Source organism: Haematobia irritans, chromosome 1 (assembly GCF_050003625.1).
Source record: "Haematobia irritans isolate KBUSLIRL chromosome 1, ASM5000362v1, whole genome shotgun sequence".
NCBI classification, from domain to species: Eukaryota; Metazoa; Arthropoda; class Insecta; order Diptera; family Muscidae; genus Haematobia; species Haematobia irritans.
In genome coordinates, this window is record NC_134397.1 from 105,583,687 (window position 1) to 105,601,050 (window position 17,364).

General features: G+C 35.9%; 1 protein-coding gene across 1 annotated transcript; it reads right to left on the bottom strand.

The window, feature by feature from the left end:
* Positions 1-4,062: 4,062 nt before the first annotated feature.
* LOC142230283 (uncharacterized) lies at positions 4,063-5,001 on the bottom strand. The gene has a single exon (XM_075300936.1). The coding sequence runs from the start codon at positions 4,999-5,001 to the stop codon at positions 4,063-4,065; it is 939 nt and encodes a 312-aa protein (XP_075157051.1).
* Positions 5,002-17,364: the final 12,363 nt, after the last annotated feature.

The following is a 17,364-nucleotide window of genomic DNA, read 5'->3' on the forward strand; positions in this document are numbered from 1 at the left end:
TCACTGTTATCACCATCTTTGAGAACACTTTCTTTAACTCTGTGTCCATTTATTTTATTCATTATTTCTTTTTTAATGTCCATGTTTGTGAATTCTACTATGATTTTGTTTTTCAAATTCTTCGCGTTGTATTAATGTCTGCATTATTTATGTCTACATCAATCGATTTTGCTATTTTTCGTATTACTTCTATTGGTTTTATTGTTGTGTCCTCTACATTATTTATTTCAATATTTTTGTTTATAATTTTTGTTCCAGAAAATTTAGACGTTTTTGCATGTTATTTATTTGTTTTGTTTTTTTCCTTATATTTGTCCTGCAAATCTTTCACATCCAATGATAATGTAGCTAGGGTTTCGTTTATTGAAACAATTGCAGTATCCAGTTTTTTGTGGTTTCAGCATTGGAAGAAGATAATTCCCCAATTTGCTTCATTATTTGCTCCGCAAGCATTTGCATAGTACATTGCAGATCTGCTGTTGTTGGGTTGCTTACGTTTCCTATGTTCATGTTACTGGAATTGTTGTTGGTTGTAATCGTTATTTGATTGGTTCCCAGCAAAAAATGGAGCGCTATTTCAGCAGGATTGTAAGGGAGAGAGGCAGTACCAACTGCTTACAAAACAACCGAATCAGCGCTGATTTTTGTAGGTGATGTCCCGATTTAGAGCAGCTTCTAAATAGCGCTGATATAATTGCTCATTTTAATAGAAATATTGCTCAGAAGTGATATATAATATTGAGTATAGCATTGTTGTTGTGAAGGAAAACAGCACTACCTTTCATGCATCTATACCGCATGAATTGGTTGCAATAATGTAAATGAATGATCATAAACTATTTTGATTATTGCCATCGATTCATGTAGTATGGATGCACTGCTTACTTTATTGTATACCAAAAAGCGCATCTAAACTCTTACAGCTGAAGTATTTTTTGCTGGGTTTTTACGTTGGTACTCTCTTCATTATCTTCCGTGTTTTTCTTTTTTGTTGTTGATCTTTCTTTATAACGTTTTGTTGCAGAACCAGCATCAAAGTGTCCATCCTCATCCCTTTGCTTCTTATGTTGCGACGGGGAGTCATTATAAACAATAGGCATTGCCTGGAGATCTTGATCTAGGCTTTTTTTTTATTTTTTTTTTTTTTTTCATCTATGGATTAAACCCTTACAGACTAACAGTAATATATTACATTATATACATATTGTTTGTTAATATATCAAGTATTTAATAATAATGTTATCTTTTTCTTTACATTGTATTTCTCTTCTGACAAATCAAGATAATAATAAAATTTATTGAATTCTTTACAAAGACGGCGAAGTGGATCGTTGTTTTCAAAGTTCGTTCGAAAGTATTCAATGTGGAGCAGTTCAAAGTTGCGGGTAGGTCTAAAGGGTACATTGAATGATATGCTGTTAGTAAGGAAGTCAGATTTAAATCTTCCGTTAATTAAATCAACCATAAAACAGATATTCAGCATGGTACGTCTACTTTTCAGTGTAGGTAATTTGATGAGCGATAGTCTTTCTTTGTAAGACGGCAAGGTTTGAGGTGTCCAGTTATTCCGACGTAAACAAAACAGTAAAAATTGTTTCTGAACAGATTCAATACGATTGCAATGAATTTGGTACTGTGGGTCCCAAATTACAGATCCATATTCCAGGATAGGACGCACAAGTGAAGTATATAAGTTTCTTGTAACAAATGGGTCAGAAAATTCCTTACTCCAGCGCTTGACAAATCCAAATGATCCATAGGCCTTATTTACAGTCATAGAAATGTGAGATCTAAAATTTAGCATGCGATCCAAAAGTATTCCAAGATCTTTAAAGGATTCAACAGTTTCAAGCGTTGTGCCATTCAAGTTATAATTCGTGTCGATATAATTTAATCTATAAAAAGAGATATGCTTGCATTTCCTTATGTTCAGTTCCATCATATTTGATGAGCACCATCTGTACATGCTATTCAGATCAGATTGGAGTAAGGATTGGTCATCACTATTCCGAATAACCTTTATAATTTTAACATCGTCAGCATACATGAGAGTGTAACCATATTTAATGGCTGATGGAAGGTCATTTATAAATAGGCAGAACAATAGAGGGCCAAGATGACTGCCTTGTGGAACACCAGAAGGCACATGTATTGATTTTGAAATAATGTTATCAAATACCACAAATTGTGTACGATTCTTTAGATAACTTTCAAACCAGGATACCATTAATTCACTGAAGCCCATGCGATGCAGTTTGTACAGTAAAAGTGAATGGTTTACTTTGTCAAACGCCTTACTAAAATCAGTATAAATGACATCAGTCTGTAAACGATCTCTAAAGCCTTCATTAACCATTGTAGTCAATTCCAAGATATTTGTTATGGTCGAACAAGATTTACGGAAGCCGTGTTGTTTAGGCGATAGAAGAGAGGAGACTTGATGACTCAAACTATCAGAAATAATTTTCTCCAACAGTTTTGGAATAGCACTTAATTTAGCAATGCCTCTATAATTCGTAATATCTGACTTGCTTCCATTTTTAAATAGCGGAATGATAAATGAATTCTTCCACAACGTAGGAAAGTGACCTGTGCGCAAAGATTCATTAAACAGAAATGACAGAGCAGTCGAAAGAGAATGAGCACAATATTTGAGGATGTTACTGGGAATCCCATCAGGGCCCGGGCGATATGAACATTTTATCTTTTCCATATAACTCATCACAATATCAGGAGAAATAAATGGAGTAGTGAATGTCGAGTATTCCTGTATCTTATATGGGTACGCATCAGATTGCTTGAAATCCTTATGGCAGTAAGTTGTTGCAAAGAACTTTGAAAACAAATTACATATAGATTCATTATCATCCCCTTCAACAGCACCATAGTGAAGGGTTCTTGGATACACATTTGATTGACGTTTAGAATTAACAAATCTGTAAAATGACTTTGGATTAAGCTTCAGTTCATTTTTAATTTTCGATAAATAATTGTTATAGGATTGTTTATTCCACAGGTTGTATTCTGAACGAGCAATTGAGTAGTTTGCATAGTCAGTCGCAGATCCAGATTTTTTATACTTTTTATAAAGTTTATTCTTTCTATTCTTCAAGTTACGTAATTTACTGTCATTCCAAGGTGGACCAGTGTGAGAAGTTATTCGAATTAATGGAACAGATTGGGCTATGAATGAATTCAAAGTTTCATAAAATGTATTTATTGATTCATCAAGATTTCTCGCTGGTAAAATTTTATTCCAATCCACATTTAATAGTAATGAGTTCAGTTTTTCATAATCAGTTCTATTAAAAGAGAATATTTTATCAGTTTTCAATACGAGTTTATTTCGCATAGATCTCGAAAAAGACATATTTATATCCATACAGACAGTGGGATGATGAACATCTTCAGGATTTACAACGGCATTGACGCGTGATAAAAACACATCTTTTAATTTATTATTCGAATTTTGTATGTTGCTAATTTGAAAAAGACCATCTTTTAACAAGTTTTCAACAAATTCAGATTGATATCCATTTCTTAGCATTGGTACGGAGTAATTCATTTCCTCACAATATTTCCATGTAATAGATGGAATGTTAAAATCACCAGACAAAACAATCAAATCAGAGGGTCTCGCAGTAGATAGGACCGATTGGATAGCAGTCAAATGAGCATTATAAACATCGTTACAAGAACCAGGAGGAATATAGGAGCAATTCACAAACAATGAATTATGGCCGCACCTTATTTTCACTCCTATATATTCAATTTGAAGTTCATTTGGAATATCAATTTTTGATGAAGCAAATTTCGAAGAAACAGCAATTAGGACGCCGCCACCAGATTTCTTCAAACCAGTTGTGCGGTCACATCTATAAATTTGGTACTTGTCGCATAAGATTTCAGTATTTAAGATATTACTTTGAAGCCAGGTTTCAGTAAATATAATCAAATCATAATCAAAGCCAAAGCTATCCGTATATAGGTTGCATAATTTTGTGTTAAGTCCCCTAACATTCTGATAAACTAAAGTAAAATTCGTATCAGACAGGGTTTTATTCAGTTTTTTGATTGCTCAACGGGACGTGCAGGTAAACGGGCAACTCTATCTCTAAAAACAAATTCATGCACCACAGCTCTGTAAGGCCAAAATTCCGGATTGACCACTGTGTCAAAAATGTCCTCCGGTACGAAAATTTTGAATGACGACTTGTTCCTCCTCTCTACAAATTGCAGTTTAGATACCTTAATGTCTACATTTGCATTCAGTTTTGATTTTATGTAGAAATGAATATCATCCTCAGTTGTTTCTGGAGATAAACGGGCAGCAAAAATGGGTTTCATTGGGGGTAAGACCCTTAAAGGTTTTGGAGCTGAACCAGCAGGCGATTGATTTGTAGGTGTATTAAAAGGAGAAAAGAATGAATTAGTATCAGTTAACACAGTAGCTGGTGCCACTACTGTTCCAGTGTTCAGTGAATTCGAATGCGACGGGGTAATAATAATAGGTGGAATAGGTAAAGGTGCAGTTTCAGCGTTGTTAGTAGGAATGACAACAGTCTCTAAATCGTGAATATTATTATTGGTGTTAACTAGTGTCGGAGAAATTGTTTCAATCTCATTGTTAGATGAATTCTTGTTAGATTTAGATTTCTTCCTTTTTCTGGAGTTTTCAGTTGGTGATTGTAACACTATGTCCAAGTTTGAAGAATTATCAAGAATATTCTTATATTTTTTAAAGCGATCTGAGATCAAATCAAAATCCCTCGAAATATCATCGAGTCTGGCTCTACAGTTTTTAAAAAAGGTAAAAAACTCGCCATCAATATGTTTGCACTTTTCACAGCACCACCGCAGACCCTTATCTTCACGTAAGTTGTCAATTGTGCGTGCTGCTAATTGCGCACATTTTGAATGGTAACTTGTTGAACAAATCCAGCACGAAATCATTTGTTCATCCAATTTAGTGATACGACACGATGGTATAGGGCAAGCCATTTTTCAATTTTTCTTAATATGTCAAAGACAAGAATGTGGATGCAAATATATTTCCAACAATTTCGCAATGAATAAATATATGATTCAGACTTGAAATCAAATGTGAAATTTAATACGTAAAATCCAAAGTATACTTCTAGGCATATACAAAATCAGAGTTGAGTTTAGGTTAGCAAATTCAGTACTTAGCTATTTCAACAACCAGTGATTAGTACTTAGCCTGATCAACAACCACAGAAAAACTTTTGAAGTGAGCTTTTATCAATCAAAACAGAAGGAGAACAGTGGAATGACGTTTCGCTGGCCAACACTATTGAGTGAGGAGTAAGCTGACGTTTCTAATTTGTGTACTCACAGGTCAAAGCGCCTTTTCTCTTTGTTTAACAGAAACCTCGAAACAACAACAAAAACTGAAATATTTGTATTGCTTTCGATGGTTTGCAGTTTTATAAAACTTTATAAAAATACAGCTTTCAACACAAAACAGCTCAAACGAAATATGTCGAACAGAATGCAAAAGTTAAGCACCGGTTTTAGCACAAGTTAAGCGAGATATTCACAATGAAATTTTAATTTTAATTGGAGCAACTTGAAAACACGTCCAACAATGTAACAATGTTGACTTACATATTTCACACTTCCAATCTATTTTTTTTGTTGCGCTCATGCTGTTGTATGTGCTCTCTGACAGAACAGAGCACGGGTTAGCTTGCAATGACTACAAGAGATCGGCCCTTGAGACATTCTATCACTTATTTGTTGTTACAACAAATATTATAAGAAAAAAAAGCAAAAAAATCACGGAAAAAAAGATTGCTGTGATGCGCGACACGTCTGCTTAGTCTGATGGCACAGCTGAGACTGAGTAAAAAATATATTTTGTAATACAGTTATTGTATTTTCAGTAGTTGGTGCTTCCTTGATAACTATTACAATATTCTATTGCACCCTCTCAAAATTCTCACCTGTGTTACTTTTGTTAGATTTTTGTGCACTATGGCACATTCGGACCAAGACCTTACCAAATTTCGATGTCGGAATCTATCCCTTTCCAAAAACAAAATCTTCTTGCCAGTTGCTTCATTTTGACAATTCCAACATGTGTGTAATGCAATTCCTTAAGATTGCTTGAACTCGAATGAAAATAACTCAAATGATGACTCGCTCACCACAGAAAATAACGCAATCTTCAAATCAATAGGCGGAATCAAATTTGTTACCAACCATAATGTCCTTTTTGAGTTAAGCCTGGGTCTCGATCTCTTTCAAAATTAGTGGTAATTGCGGTATGATGTTGTTATTTGATTGATTATTCGTTCTCGACTAATTTTGACTTCTTCATCCGGAATATGGGCAAAATGGTAATTGCCTTATATTGGGGATCGAGATAAACAGTCGGCATTGACTATAAGTTTGCCTTTGCGATGTTCAATTGTATAATTGAAATTTGGTAAAAAATGCATACCTGAGTAGCCTTATGTTAGGTTAGGTTAAAGTGGCATCCCGATTAAGTTTCAGGCTCACTTAGACTATTCAGTCCATTGTGATACCACATTAACTAAAAGTACCTATTACATATGGGCACTTCTAGTTTTAACCGCTGAATGTTCTCGATTATTTTCTTCTGTTGAACCAACCAGATTATTCAAAAACATTAGCAGACTGCTTAAGTTAACGTTTTCCAGTTCCGCCAATAATTTAAAGCTATATGCCCCTCAAATTCGCTTACGCCTTACACAAAACGCAGGACACTCAAACAAGAAATGTTTAATTGATTCATTTTCCTCCGCATAATGACAGCTCATACAGTAGTCATTATACTTCGCGCCAATAGTTTTTTTGCAAAATCGCCTATCAAGCAGCGACCCCTTTGCAGATATCAGGAGTGATATCTGACGTCTTGAGAACATTAAAATATCAAGTGTGCGGTTTAAGTTTAAATGACGCAATATTTGCTTGGTGTCGTTACAACCCTTGCAATTCTGCCATCGAACATTTGCCATCATAACAGCCTTCTCACGCAGTAAGAGGTTTCAGGTAGACAGAGGCATAGCAACAGATTCTAGTTCCCTAGGTAGTTCATAGCCTTTCTAACTCATCCGCTTCGCAGTTCCCCGGTATGTTCGTATGGCCAGGCACCCATATTAGGTTAATATTGTGCTGCTCAGTTTTCGAGTTAAGGACTACAGAGTCCAATGATTTTATTGCATGTTGACTGATTATATATTAATGCCAACATTTTTTGGACGATTACTTCTCAGCGAATTCGCCACCTCTCTTATTGCTAATATTTCAGCCTGAAAAACCCTACAGTGATTAGGTAATCTTTTCGCTATTCGAAGTTCCAGGTATTTAGAATATACTCCGAAACCCACTTTTCCTTCCAAGTTGGAGCCATCAGTATAGAAATTTATATGACGTTTATTCCCTGGGGTCTGTGTGCACCACGCCTCACTGTTGGGAATACATTTTTTTCCGACCACAGCAATAGCTCGCGCAACCGCACAGCCGTTGTTGCAGCTAGTCGGCTGCTGAAGTGCCGGCCATCAGACTACAACACCATATACATTAGAGATCTAACCACTGCCGTGTATAGCCAATGCACAATTATCGGTTTTAGTCCCCACTTTTTTCCTTTTGTCTTTTTACACGAGTACAAAGCTACCGTTGGCTTTCCCACCCTTTCTTCAATATTTAAGCTTAAAGTTTATCTTCCTGTCCAAAACGTATTTTGCACACTCACCAAAGAGAACGTCAATACTCCCTAAAACTATTGGCTTAACCGTGGGAGTTTTGCGATCTTTATAGTACATGACTAGTTCTGTCTTTGCAGGATTTACCCAAGACCATTCTCTTTCGCCCATTTCTCAACCATCCGGAGTTGTCAGTCCATTTAATATCGAGCTCGGATGGACGTTATTGAATGCCCCTTCGATGTCTAGAAAAGCCACGATTGTGTATTCATTGACAGATAGTGAGCTTTCAATAAAGCTTACTAGTTCATGCAATGCGGTCTCAGTAGACCTGCCCTTCGCGTATGCACGCTGTCGTTTTGAGAGCAAACTAAGGATAAGCTGATTGGTCGGAGATCCTTCGCACTCGAGTGAGAGGCTTTCCGGCTTTAGGTATGAAAACGACTTTCGTTTCCTTCCACTTTTCTGGAATATATGATAAGTGTATACAGCCTTTATATATCACCGTCAACCAAGGTACAATTCTGTCAGTCACTGTGTGTAACTCCGCCGTAGTAATTCCATCAGGTCCGGGGGATTTGAATGGTCCAAAACTATTTAACGCCCCTTTTATTCTAGATTCCGATACAATTTCCGTGATAGGAAATGACCGCTGAGCCGCTGTGACATCGCCAGAACATGGTTCAACCGTCTGATTTCCAGGGAAATGGAGGTCCAAAAGTACATCCAACGTCTCCTCAGTAGACGTTGTCCATTTGCCCTCCGATGTTTTAATGAAACCTGGTGCGGAGTTAGTGGATGTTAGTACCTTCCGTAGTCTGGAAGCCTCGGTGGTATTATGCTGCGCCCTTCTTAGTTCTTGTTTATATCCTCTCAGATTCATCTTTTAAGTGTCCCAATCCTCCAGAGATCTTGTGGACTTTGTTAAAGAGCATCCTGCAGAATTTCCTCATAATACATAACTCCACCATGGTGGTCGATTTTCTCCCCCTTGGCATTCCTCTAGGGTATGCAGCTTTCAGTGAGATGTTGAAGGCGTTTGAAATCCGCTCCACGGTTTGTTCGATATCCTGCACAGTGCTTATATTTATCTCTGGTATCATCATATTAAACGTATCCTATTCCAATCGGCTTTCCTCACACTGGACGGAAATATTGTCTACTTCCCCAAATACCATGATGTGCATTTGCATCACATCCCATAATGAGTTTTGTCTTTGTTTTCAGTGTAATGTTGTTCTGATAAATCCAAATTAAGGTATATAAAACGATCAGCTAAAGGATTCGGAAATGGACAAGCCTCTGTCTGAATCAGAAATAATCGGATCCTCTTGCGAAGTCGAGGGAGATACCAAAGATGCAGACATGGATAGACACCGAATGCGAGAGGAGGTTTCTACAGCCTCAAAACTCACCAAAGTTTAACCTATGTTTATTGCGAGAGCCGCCAAGATCTCTTGATGACTCGATTGAAACGGCTGATGTGACGGTTGTTGAAAATCTCGATGGTCCTACGGATCCTTCAGATAAATCTTCACCATTGTAAGGCTGCATGTGCTGTCTTAAAAGTTCTCCTGATGAAAGGGGACATAGATATAGTTCTTATTCAAGAACCATTTGTTTATAGAAACAAAATATATGAAGTAAGTACTCCGGGGTTCAGTTGAAGTTGAAGAGTCATTGAAAACAAAGACAAAACTCATTTTGGGTTGCATCGCATAATGGTATATGGGGAAGTGGTGCCATTAATACAAGAGGAAAGTCACTCCTAGAATTTATTTTGCGTACTAATTTGGTAGTTTGCAATAAGGGAGATGCCCCAACCTTTGTCACTAAAAACAGGCAAGAGGTTTTGAACGTCACCTTGGCCTCGGAAGAACTGAATGAAATGATATAAGATTGGCAGGTTTTAAGTGAACGTAGTTTCTCAGATCATCGCTACATCAGTTTCAAATTAGAGAGGATTACTAAGGCCTTCAGCATCTCACTGAAAGCTGCATGCCCTAGAGGGAAGCCAAGGGGGAAAATCGACCACCACGGTGGTCTACGGAGTTAAGTAATATGAGGAAATCCTGCAGGAAACTCTTTAACAAAGCAAAGTCCACCAGAGCTCCTGAGGATTGGGACGCTTACAAGAAGAATCTGAGAGAATACAAGCGAGAACTGAGAAAGGCTCAGCATAACTCTTGGAATGATTACTGCAGCTGTATTAAAAATACGTCCGAGGCTTCCAGACTACGGAAGGTACTAGCATCCACTGACTCCGCTCCTGGTTTCGGAAGGCAATTAGACAACGTCCATTGAGGAGACGCTGGAGGTACTATTGGACTCACATTTTTCTGGAAATCAGACGGTCAAACCATGTTCTGGCGGTGCCACAGTGGCTCATCGGTCGTTTCCTATCGAGGAAATTTAGAATAAAATGGGGGGAAAGCAACGGTAGCTTTGTACTCGTGCAAAAAGGCAATAGGAAAAAAAGTGGGGACTAAAACTAAAAATTGTGCATTGGCTATACACGGCAGTGGTTAGACCTATAATGCTATATGGGGTTGTAGTCTGGTGGCCGGCAATTCACCAGCCGACAAGTTTAGACAAAGTTCAGAATGCGCAAGACAGGAACAAATTCCCTTAACGTCATGCTGCATCAGACAGTCAACCTGCAATAAAATCCTTGGACTCTGTGCTCCTTAACTCGAAAACTGCCATCGACTGCCGCAAATCTCTCAATGAGATGGCTGAGCAGCACAATATTCACCTTATATCGGTGCCTGGCCATAGGAACATACCGGGGAACTGCGAAGCGGATGAGTTGGCGAGGCTAGGGACTACCTTACATATTCCAGGGGAACTGAAATCTGTTGGTATGCCCCTGGCTACCTGCAAGCTCATTCTGCGTGAGAAGGCTGTTATGATGGCAAATGTTCGATGGGAGAATTGCAAGGTTGTAACGACACCAAGCAAATATGGACCCATTTAAACTTAAACCGCATGCTAGATATGCTAGTGTTCTCGAGACGTCAGAAATCACTCCTTATATCTTCTATAACGGGTCGATACCTGATAGCCGGTTTTGCAAAAACTATCAATCAATTAAACACCTCTTGTGTGAGTGTCCTGCATTTTGTGTAAGGCATAAGCAAATTACTGGCGGACCTGGAAAACGTTAAGAGAGAAGTTCACAATGGACTGAATAGTCTAAGTGAGCCTGATACATCGGGCTGCCACCTATCCTAACCTAAGCAGTCAAAAGAAAATAATAGAGAAGGTTCAGCGGTTAAAACTAGAAATGTCCATAGGTACTTTTAGTTAATGTGGTATAACAATGAACTGAATAGTACAAGTGAGCCTGAATCTTAATCGGGCCGCCACTTTAACCTAACCTAACCTAATTTGTGTTTGTGTCTCTTTCGGCTTCGAAAGGATTTTTTTTCACATCTGACTCTAACGGAGGCTTGTCCGTTTCGGAATCCTCTGGCTGATCGCTTTTGTATACCTTCATATGGATGTCATGAAAGCCATAACTTACACGTACTTGGGTCTAGGCTAGATGTGGCAGCGACTCAATTTTCAATATAAACACCGCATATCGCTTGGTCCATCCACCTCAACCAAACGACCAACATTCCAATCGGCGGTTGGAAGATGCTTTAGTCTGTTTAATATTGACTCAGGATCAGGAGGGTTTGCAGGAATGCATGCATGTGCTCTAGGTTTAGCCGTTATGTTTTTTTCTTGTCTAACTCCGAAGCAGCTCCTTCCCAAACTTCACCAATTAGCATCAAAGCAGCTTTAAAGAAATCCATAGACCTCTGGTCCGCAAATGCGATTAACTTAAATCGTCCTTGATACCATCCAGCATCTTGCCGTGAAGGACATGGTCCGAGAAACTTTTTTAAGACCTCTCAATTTCTATTTTTTGCTTTGGAACCATAACTCCCATTGCTCCCTTGTTAATAATAGCCATCGCAAGGCTGTCTTTTGCAACTGAGGCAACCGATCTTTGATCCCGTTTGGAGGATGGCAGCTCACCCGGTGATCGTTTCCTTTTTGGCTCCATGTAATAATTCCCCATGAAATAACTCCCCAAAATGAGTTCCCAAAATTGGGGACTTATTTCATTATGAAATAAGTTCCCAAAATTGGGGACTTATTTCATTATGAAATAAATCCCCAAAATATTTTATGAAACTATACCCAAAAAAATGAAATATATCCCTAAAACGCAAAATGAAATATATCCCCAATATTTTGGGGACTTATTTCTTAAAAATAATAATAAATTTATGGATAAAATACATTATTTCTTCATTATAGTTCATAACAATTTCAACTTATAACAGATGTAGTTGTATATTTATTTGGGTATATAACATATATCGTTAGTCTCTTCATCATCGGATGATGCATTATGCGTGAATACGTCTGGAATAATAACAATAATATTTTATGGTATTGCGCTATTTTTAGAAGTACGTACGTACTGCAAAAGATCCCTACGCTTAGTAATATTTCGGTTTACAGCCTGCCAGAAATTAAATTCGCGCGAATTTTTTAATTTTTGTTTCCCGTACGCCGTACTAAAAAATATTTTGCTTTTGCATTCACCGAATTCCACTTCTTCTGCAAAAGCAAAAGATTTCTTGGTTTTTGGAGCGTGCGAGAAACACGCGGATTTAATTACTGGCAGGCTGTAAACCGAAATATGACTAAGAGTATGGATCTTTTGCAGTACGTACGTACTTCTAAAAATAGCGCAATAAAATATTATTGTTATGATTCCAGACGTATTCACGCTGAATGCATCATCCGGTGATGAAGAGACTAACGAAGTGGACGTGTACCCAAACTCGGTTAATCAATGTGTAGTGTGTAGGGATAACACTCCTAATCTCGTGATTAGGCCTTGCAGATATTTATAAATTTATAGCGAATGTCTAATGAGACTCCTGGCTGATTGTCGTACTTTAGTTAAAAATTGGTTACAAATATATACCCAAATAAATATACTACTACATCTGTTAGAAGTTTAAATATGAACTATAATGAAGAAATAATGTATTTTATCCATAAATTTATTATTTTTTTTTAAGAAATAAGTCCCCAAAATATTGGAGATATATTTCATTTTGCGTTTTAGGGATTTATTTATTTTTTTTTTTTTGGGTATAAAGTCATAAAATATTTTGGGGATTTATTTCATAATGAAATAAGTCCCCAATTTTGAGAAATTTAAAAATTCGGGCAAAACGCTTAAGAGTTAAATTCAATTACAATTTTAGTGACACCTGGGATGTTAAGAGTTTAATAACGCTCTCGGTTTTAATAATGCTCATGTTTTCAGACACTCCGGTAAGGTAAATTAATCATAAAATTATTCGTGAGTCACGATATTTTTCGTGAGTCACGACGTTTTCGTGCGTGAGTACAAATTTTCTTTTCGTGAGTGTGCGTGAGTCCTACCAAAAATATCGTGCGTGAGTCTGATTTTTCAATCGTGAGTGTGCGTGAGCGTGAGTAAACTATTACTCACGTGCTCACCTCTACTCAATATACTACCATAATATATTAGCCATCTGCATATACGGTCACTCTCGTTTTACACGACTTAATCCTGCACTCACCATTGTATAAATTTCTTTTGAGAAATCATTTCTTGGATCTACAACGTAGGGCAATTCACTATTTTTTATAAGTCGTTATTCATTTTATATCTTACCGCTTCACTTTTTTTTAAACTGAGCATATCTATCTATAGATTTACACAAAAATAAACATAACGGTTCCTGCGACTACTTTTATGAATTATTTTAAAATTTAAAAAAGAGAAATAACCCGCCAAAATCCATATTGCGGAATTATTTCATTATGACAATTTTGGGTGTTATTTCATTTGAAATAACTCCCCAAAATTGAAAATGAAATAGTCCCAAAAAATCGTTGTTTTTGTTCTCTGTAGAGAAAATTGGGGACATATTTCATCTTTTATTTTGAGGAGTTATTTCATGGGGACTTATTTCATGGAGCCGTGGCAAATTGGCAAAGAACATACAAAAAATTGTCACCAAAATTTTTTCAATTAAACTATGTTAATTGATTCAATTAATTATATAATCAAATCCGAATAAAAACCAATTTAAAAAATTATTGCTATGTGTTACGTTTGCAATTAAAATATTAATTGATTCAATCAATTTGTTAATCAATTCGGAAATAATTTTCAATTATAAACGTGATTGAAACTTTTCCGTTTCCAATTACACATGTGATTGATCCAATTATTTAACAATGCATGATGAAGAGATCAGTCTGTGGAAGTAACTCGTAACGGTTGGGGTTTTGTTTTTCGCGTAAATTGAAAAACATGATTGGCGACCTTCTGTCTGCTGCATTCAAAATGAGTGAATAAATATTTTGAACGCAACAACAAATCACAGAAAAAGGTTGAAATAAATAATGTGTCCAACAACAAATGGCAACGTGGTAAAAGTTTGAAAAAATATATCAGATAACGCAATTGAAATTACTTGTGCTGTGTGGTATTGTAAAAATGGAAAACAATCTACGTTTATTGAAGGTAAGAAATTGTGAAATGTGAATACCGTTTACCATATACATTAAACGGACTAAAATAATATATTTTTTATTCATTTCTTTTAGTGACCAATTTTATTTCGTGAAATTGACCAATCAATCCCATCAACTCCATCGTTTTATCAAATATATAAGAATATGTTTGCAATCAAAAGGTGGGTACCGTATTGATCTTTTAAAATTATTCCCATTATTTTTGTCTTTGATTGGTTCAAATTTTAATAGACGATTTCAATGTGTGGAAATTTTGGTAAGGAATTGTTACTAAAATTAAATTACCGAGCTCTTAATACACCTTTTTATATTAAACGAGTACAACTGCAAAAGAAAATTATAAATCTGCAACCTGGAACTAGGAATTGAACTTGATATTCTAAATATGCAGGTAAGGTTTAACAAAATTAACTTTTAATTGAACAAAATTAAATTCGAATTATTCTGTTTACTTTCAGAAAAACTAATTTAGATTACAGGCTGATTTATTGAAAATCCAGGCGCATCTATATATTAGAAGGAACATGCTGACATGGTTATTATTATAAGGAAGATAATGATTTATATAGTTTATTATTTCACCCTATAGTTGTTATTGATAGTAATTCTATGTGTAAGTTATGTTAGAACAAAACACAAATGACAAGAACCAAATTTATTTGTCTATTGCACAATTCAAAAAATAATAAAATATTAAATATGTTTTATAAGAAACACATATTTTCTTTTATTTCAAATAAAACTAAATACGATTTTGCGGGCGCAATATATAAATTTTTTGATTGAAATTTATAGCCAATTTCAATCAATTATTTAATTGAATGAATGAAGTTGATTGATTTTTGTGGCGAAATTAATTAAAATTTTAATTAATTCAATTAAAACTGTGATTGAATTTTATGTTACAAATCAATCACGTTTTTAATTGATTCAATCACACAATTAATTGATTCCGTGACAAAAGTCAATTAAATTTTTAATTGAAAATCGTGTTGGTTTTCAATGAAAATGGCTGATTTTTTTTTTAATTTTTATTTACATTACAACTGAGTCATGCTCATCTAGTAATTTACAATTAGTAGTTTCTTATCTAGCTGACTAAATTTTAGTTTCATCTCCTGGTTTTTCTTCTTGACATGTTCCTTCCATTTGATTTTCGTGTCCAATGTCATTCCAGGTATTTGACATTATTTGCGTAAGGGATTTGCACATTATTTATAAATATTGGTGTTGGCGATACTTTTTTATTTGTAAATAACATGTGTATTGATTTATATGCATTCTCCATCTAGCAATCCAATCATGAATCTCTGTCAGAGTTTTTTGTAGTTTGTTAGTTGCTTGCTTTTCTGAGTCCGATGTTCAAAGCAACGCAGTATCATCCACAAATGTAGCTATCGTCGAAGATGTCTGAGTTGGAACATCTCTAGTAAATAGTAAGTACAATAGAGGTCCAAGCACACTCCCTTGGGGTACACCGGCTTTTATTGGTTTTAGGGTAGAAAATTCATTTGCATGTTTTACGCGGAAGTGCCGATCTGTTAAATATGATTCCAGTATTGCATAGAACTCCGTTGGGAGAGTTGGGAGTTGTATAATTTAAAAAGAAGGCCTTTATGCCAAACTTTATCAAATGCTTTGCTTATGTCAAGAAACACAGCAGAGCAGACTTGTTTATTTTCTAAAGCTTTTTCTGCTACATCTATTATACGGTGAACTAGCTGTACAGTAGAAAGTTGACTCCTGAAGCCAAATTGAATTAATTTTCTCTGTGTAATGATCAATTCCAGTCTTTTTAAGAGAAGTTTTTCAAAAATTTTGGATAGAATAGGAAGAATGTATATGGGTCTGAAAGAGTTTATATCATTTTCGGGTTTACCGGGTTTGTGTATTACAATTATTTCAGCTACCTTCCATGACAATGGCACATACCTCAAACGAAAACAAGCATTTATAATCTGTAAAAGTGTTTGATTTGATTGGCTGATTGATATTATCATTTTCGTGATTGAAGACATTTCAATTAAAAAAATGATTGAATCCGCGATTTTCGTGATTGAAATCAAAAAAAAATTTTGTGTCAAGGAATATTGCAAGACCTGTTGGCATAAGTATATACTCAGACAGTGAAACTGTTATAACATACTTGACATGTTGGCATAAGTATATACTCAGACAGTGAAACTGTAATAACATCCTTGCTCTATGTGTTCCTCAACTTCAAAACGGCAATGTCTGGTAGACTGGTTGGCAAAAACTATGGGAACGAAGCAGGGATCTGGAGCGGCCGATTATTTCCACTCCGCTCCGAGAAAAAATCCGTTCCCTTTCAAATAAAACAAGAAAGATGCCTTTAAAGAAGCTGCATACCAGATAATTAATGAGGTTAATACGAGGGCGGTTCGGAAACTTCTTAGCCTATCAATGAAAGAGAATAGTTAGTTTTTCAAAAATATTTTTATTTTTCAATATAATCTCCTGAAACTTCAATACACTTAGTCCAAAATAGTGGTTTACAACTGTAATTGCATCTTCATTTGATGTAAAACGCTTATCAGCAAGGAACTTTTTTAGATTTGGGAACACGTAAAAGTCACTGGGAGCTAAATCAGGAGAATAAGGTGGTCAAGCAACTCGTACTTTAATTCGTTGATTTTAGCCATTGTTAAAAATCTCTTGTGTACTGGTGCGCTGTCTTGATGAAAATTTATTTTTTTGTGTTGTAAGCCAGGACGTTTTTCTCGAATTGACCCAAAAGGTTGCAATAGTAGTCTGAATTTATTGTTTTACCCTTTTGCAGATAGTCAATAAATAAAATACCTTTGAAGTCCCAAAAACCGTTGCCATAACCTTGCAAGCCGATTTAATTGAATCAGTCTCGATCATTTGAGATGCCCATGATATTAGCAATTTCACGCACTTTTATTCGTCGATCATTTAATACCATATCATGCACTTTGGCTACAATTTCGGTTGTTGTTGCTGTTTTTCGACGTCCACTACGTGGTTCATCTTCAATGCTTGAACGACCACGTTTAAATTCAGCAACCCAATTTTTTACTCTTGCATATGAAGGAGCACTTTC

Bases quoted from the DNA above. Each gene is read 5' to 3' on its own strand.
- LOC142230283 (XM_075300936.1), bottom strand. From the start codon at position 5,001: ATGGCTTGCCCTATACCATCGTGTCGTATCACTAAATTGGATGAACAA.